General features: G+C 39.8%; 1 protein-coding gene across 1 annotated transcript; it reads left to right on the forward strand.

Annotated features, from left to right (window-relative positions):
* Window positions 1-1,908: 1,908 nt before the first annotated feature.
* Window positions 1,909-5,578, forward strand: LOC116209689. Its single transcript, XM_031543421.1, has 4 exons — window positions 1,909-2,445; window positions 3,738-4,187; window positions 4,345-4,663; window positions 4,983-5,578. Exons 1-4 carry the CDS (start codon window positions 2,008-2,010, stop codon window positions 5,117-5,119), a joined length of 1,344 nt encoding a protein of 447 aa, XP_031399281.1. The 5' UTR covers window positions 1,909-2,007; the 3' UTR covers window positions 5,120-5,578.
* Window positions 5,579-6,000: the final 422 nt, after the last annotated feature.

The following is a 6,000-nucleotide window of genomic DNA, read 5'->3' on the forward strand; positions in this document are numbered from 1 at the left end:
AGATTTGATTGATACGATCGATTTTGTGCATGCACAGGAGAATATTGCATACTCGTACATATACATACATACATATATATATATATATATATATATATATTTATCTTGTTAGTCGGTGCCCGAATTATGAACTGTATAGGACTGAAATGATAAGTAGAAGTAATTTCGTGATCAATTTTGAAACAATTATCAACAATATTCCTAGTAAAGCAAAAAAAATATATATATGGGGGGACGAAAAAAGTATAGATATGCATATTATTGCTATTATTGTCCTCTTTATCAACATATATAAATATATATATATATATATATATATATTACTACTATTATTTTTTATTATAAAAGAGGTTCAATGTCTATAATAATAAAAAAGAAATCATAAATAATTAGACAAAAATAGTCCTATTAAGTATGAAAATCGCGACCCTAAGTCAATAGGCGAATGTGCGTGTCATTGCATTACTTCATTTTTTACTTTTTTGAGATAAAAAAAAGGAGTGTAGCGCAAATTAAAATGTATATATTATACATTATTGCTATTATTGTCCTTTTTATTCACCAGATCAAAATGCTACCTGGTGGACTGTGATTCGACAATGACTGATGTATTGTTCTTTGTTGATCGTTATTCTGATTCTTTTTTTTTTATTTCACATTAAATGATTCTTCTTTCATCAACCAGAGAAAACAAAAAGTAAAAAAAAAAGTTATTCTTTTCTTTCAATTAAAAAAATGAAGCTTCAGAGAGTTCTTAATCTTTCATTAAAAAAAAGAGTGCTTAATCACTCTTGTGATGTCTCTCTTCTCATCGTTTAGAGTATAAGATATTCTTAATTTATTGTTTGTGATTAATTTTCGCTCTTATGATAGCATCCTTTGACCCCTCCCTTAGGCCTTATTAGTATAGGCGATTAATGATGTGGAAGTTCATTTATTGGCGGAGGAAAGGAAATAAGAGTAAGATAGTGTGTTATTTTATTTTCCCCCTTAATCCTCAAATAATTTGTGGTCGCTCTACTAATTGAATGCAACAAACACGTCTATAGATATGTCATCATATACAATCGACATAATCATGGTTAGCATGCATGTATTGGAAAGCTCTGATGATGATGCATTGATCAATTCCTCTGTGCAAATGTATAAGTTTCGTGTCTTCGATCGTATTGATGGTCTTTCCTCAAGAAACAAACAAATGGTTTCGGTTGTTTATTTAGGATCAAAACAATTGCACAAATGCAGAATTGTGCAAGTCCCAATGAGATTGTATGATTTCTCTTAAAGAAATCCCATAGTTAGTGTAAAGATCGAAATCAACAAACAATTCCCATCTTTGTGTAAGAATCATGGTGTTATGAGATAAAATCAGATGGATTGCAAAATCATTTATGTCAAATCTACCCTATTCATAAATAATCTTTTCGATGTTTTTATTTGGACTGCCTAAATTACAATAAACAGATAAATTGTTTTATAAGATAGAGCAACAAAATTATTCTTTTCGGTAGGAACAGAGCAACAAAATGATTTTCATCCTCATCAATAGAAAAAAAAAATCAGTTTGAATTTGAGGGAAGTTATTTGGTAATCCCATTTAGGTACTAATTAAATTAGATGAAATTGGATTAAAAGTTACTGCCGGTGCATGCTCCCTGTAGATATGGAGGTTGGATCATAGTGGGCCCATTATGAGTGAGGGAGCATAAGCCGGGACCATCGAATTATTCCACTTCCCCGCATTTCATGGGAAAGCGGAAGCCAACCAGACCAAGAAACCAGCCACGCTGTAAAAAGTTTCACTGGGCTTAATTGGTTAAGCCCACGCGCCATTTCTGCGCGTGAAACGCACTCGACCCTTCATCACTATAAAAATAGCTGACCTGATGATCCGGCAAAATTTCAGATGCCCCCCATCAAGCTTTCACCGTTCGTCCTAAACATTCCTCCTTTTCCCATTTAACGCCGTTGCATCGCTCTCGATTTTCGATTCTTAATTCTTCCGTCATGGGAGACACGACCAGGGAAGCTTTGATCACCGGCGGGGGCGGAGGAGCCGGCTCGTCCGAGAGGAACAGGGTGAAGTTCGGGCGATGCGTGTCGCACGCGCAGGACGAGCTGAAGAGCTTCCGGTCATACCTCCGGTGGCTGTGCGTGGACCAGTCGAACCTGTGGACAGCGTGCCTGTCGTGGTCGATGTTCGTCGTGTTTGGGATCATTGTCCCCATCGTGTCGCACTTCCTACTCGCCTGCTCCAGCTGCGACAGCCGCCACGACCGGCCCTTCGACGGGGTCGTCCAGGTGTCGCTCAGCAGCGTCGCCACCCTGTCCTTCGTCTGCCTTTCGAGCTTCGTCCGGTCGTATGGCCTCCGCCGCTTCCTCTTCTTCGACAAGCTCTGGGACGATAGCGAGACCGTCAGGAATGGCTACACCGGGCAGCTCAATGTACGTTCAGCTCCCCCCTTCTTTTTCTTCTTCTTCTTCTCTCGCTATCTCCCCTACCATTGCGTATCTTTTCGATCCTTCTCGATGAATGTCATGTGAAAACACGAAGATGGGGACCGCCGCTTGTGATGTCAGTAACTAACGCTTTCTCAATTGGAGCTTTGAGCTTGGGAAATTAATGGGAATTCAATCAATCATACTGTTGAATTAGCCATTTTCATGAGTTCTATCTATGTCACGAATTTCAAAGTTTCGGGGTGGCTCGCAGACCCGACAGGGGAAAAATCAAATTTTCTCTTAATCAGTATAAGCAGCTCTTGTTATTTGATATTGTATCTTCCAGTAGCCTCCTGAATCCTTTTGTCGTTTAGAAGCTCCTGGTGAAGGAATCCACTTCATTGGTCAGGACATAGGCATACTATGTGGTCGGGAAGAGAAGAAAGTTCCAGTAGGCAAAAGGGCTTTCTCATCTACCAGACACCTAAGACTTCATCCCAGACACCTAAGACTTCATCCTTCTTGTTTTGTTTTGTTTTTTTTTCTTCTTTTACTACATTAAAATCTTAAAAATATATATAAGTGATAGCTTCTGGGTGTTTCATGTGGTGTGGGTGGAGTGGGAAGTCACTGCCCAACTGTATGACAATAAAGATAAAGCATACTTTATGCTGTTTACAGTTGAACCACCTCTGCTCTGGTCTGTTGAAACCTTGGAGCTGTAGAAGTCTTATTATTCTCTAGTTAATTGGCATGAGAAACTTCAACTTTGCTATGCTTGCATGACTAATTTTCTCGTAGAATTTCCGGGTTGCTCTAAGATTTTCCGAACATTAGAATAGGAACCAGAGCCACGAAGTAGTTCATGATTCCCGCCTTTACAGGATCAAGCTCCTAGTTTATGAGTTCTGTTGAATGTTAGGACATGTAAGATACGATACAGCAGTCCAGTTTGGTTTCTTGTTAGCCTGAATCAAATATTGTCACGTGAAATTGAACTTCAAAGTTGTCGGATTACTTTGTAAAGTCACTCAATTGTGATTCTGTGACTCCATCAATTGAAACTCTGCTACATAGTATTCACTACCACATGACATGTCCCGGTCTAGCATGAGTTGCTGATGATATGTTTTAGTTTTTCATGACTTACCCAACAGTGCCGCACCATTTTTTCTTGTTGCTGATGATATGTTTTAGTTTCACGATTTCCTTAACAGTGCCAGACCATTTTTATCTTTGTCTCTTTGATGACTCTAAGACCCTGTAGACATTCTCACGATCGGATACTCATGCAGAGGTCGCTGAAAATACTCTCCATCTTCGTCCTCCCCTGTTTTGCAGCCGAGAGTGCATACAAGATTTGGTGGTATGCCTCCGGGGCCTCTCAGATCCCATTCCTCGGAAACGTCTACCTGAGTGACACCGTAGCTTGCATCATGGAGCTCCTCTCCTGGCTCTATCGGACTACAATCATCTTCCTCGTCTGTGTTCTCTTCCGTCTGATCTGCTCGCTCCAGATCTTGCGGCTCCAGGACTTTGCCCAGGTATTCCAGGGCGACACGGATGTTGCTTCCGTCTTGTTGGAACATCTTAGAATCCGGAGACACCTGAGGATCATAAGTCATAGATATCGTGCGTTCATACTGTGGTCCCTGATCCTTGTCACTGGAAGCCAGTTGGCTTCCTTGCTTGTCGTGACCAAGAATTCTGCAGAAGTAAACATCTACAAAGCCGGAGAACTAGTGGTAAGTAGTTATAACATTTGATTCTCTAGCATTAAATATTGATGGCATTGAATTCTCTGGGGGCTCAAACTGCACGGGATCTTGATACTATTTCAACTATGCTGAGGTTGCATCTAAATAAAGCCACTGATGTTTCATTTTTGTTGAACTTACTCAGCTGTGCTCAATTACCCTACTGACTGCTCTCTCGATACTGCTGAGAAATGCCACGAGGATCACTCACAAGGCACAGGCGGTCACAAGCCTTGCAGCCAAGTGGCACGTCTGTGCCACCTTGGACGACTCGCTTGATGTGAACGAGAGTGAGACTCCAGTGGCACCTGCTGCAGCCACAGATGGCAACCCATTCCCCGTGGAAATCCTTGGAGAGTCCGATTCTGAGGACGCTGGGGACGAGGAGGACGACTTGGACAACAACAAGTTCATTCCGGCTTGTGCATATAGCACAATCTCGTTCCAGAAGAGGCAGGCTCTTGGTCAGTATAACTGGAAAAAGAAAATCCTCTCAAGTCTTCCCTTCATGCCTCTTTCATTTAAGTCTTTTGAATTTAGTCTTCATTGGCTACGAGTAGGAAACTATCTATATCCTAACCACGATATGATAGCCAAGAACGCGCTCTCTCCATTTATGGCATTATTAAATTCGTAGATTTTAGAACTGCATAGGACATCAACTAAGCTTTCTAGATCAAGTGGCACAAAACTGCTCCAGGCCTGGTTTACTTCAGTCCATTCTCATCAATCTTTTCAGTCGATCTTGTTTGACGGGCAGTTTTTTCCTGTGATTTATGGCAGTGACGTATTTTGAGAACAACCGGGCTGGTATTACAGTTTATGGGTTTACACTAGACCGGAGCACTCTACACACAATCTTTGCTATGGAGCTCTCCCTCGTGCTGTGGTTGCTTAGTAAGACCATTGGTAGTTTTTGAAGAAATTCGAGTTCATTCAATCATAGTCGAAAAAGATGGCTTGGGCGAAGTGGAAAGAAGAAAAAGTTATTCGCCGGACCCTCCGGATGAAGGGTTGTGAGACCACGCGCATCTCAGAAGATGCATCGATTGAGATCATGTAGTAATTTCTCAGAAGAGGGGTTTGTAAAGGCTCGATTTTATTTTTCAGTTTCATTCTTTTATCTCTCATTCTTTCCCTTTTATATTTGTTCCTTGTGCTGCCTTTTATTGTAAAGGCTCGATTTTATTTTTCAGTTTCACTCTTTTATCTCTCATTCTTTCCATTTTATATTTGTTCGCTGTGCCGCCTTTTATTGTAAAGGCTCGATTATTATTATTGTTATTATTTTTTCATACTGCCTCTTCTTTCCCCATCGCATGGATTGTACGTTAAGTATGTTTACTATGTCATATTAAAAATCAGCTCGTGTTCTTCCACTTCTTGATCTTCTTCTTTTTCTTCGTATTGATTAATTTTTACTTTGGCCAGTCTTCGTATTACTATTATTAGTTAATTAATAGAATTTTGCATTGAATGTATTTCATAATAATATATTAAACCACGGTAAGATCAAAGCTTATACCGAACATGTAAGCTAATTTTATTGGTCGGAGATCAGAATATATTACGTCGGAAGCATTTGTATTTTCCATTACTATGTCCTTTTCGGTTGACATAAATTGTGCCTAGAACTTGCTTTTTAGGGACCTCATCACACCGTGTTCATTGTATAATTTGTATTCCATTTTTTATTTTTCAATTATGTACAAAGATAATATACTTTTTCTTTTCTGCCACAACAGATAATCTACTTGACTATGAGCATAAGATAACTCGGCTGGATCTTCATATGAAACTT

The sequence above is a fragment of the Punica granatum genome, chromosome 5 (genome assembly GCF_007655135.1).
Source record: "Punica granatum isolate Tunisia-2019 chromosome 5, ASM765513v2, whole genome shotgun sequence".
Taxonomy (NCBI): Eukaryota; Viridiplantae; Streptophyta; class Magnoliopsida; order Myrtales; family Lythraceae; genus Punica; species Punica granatum.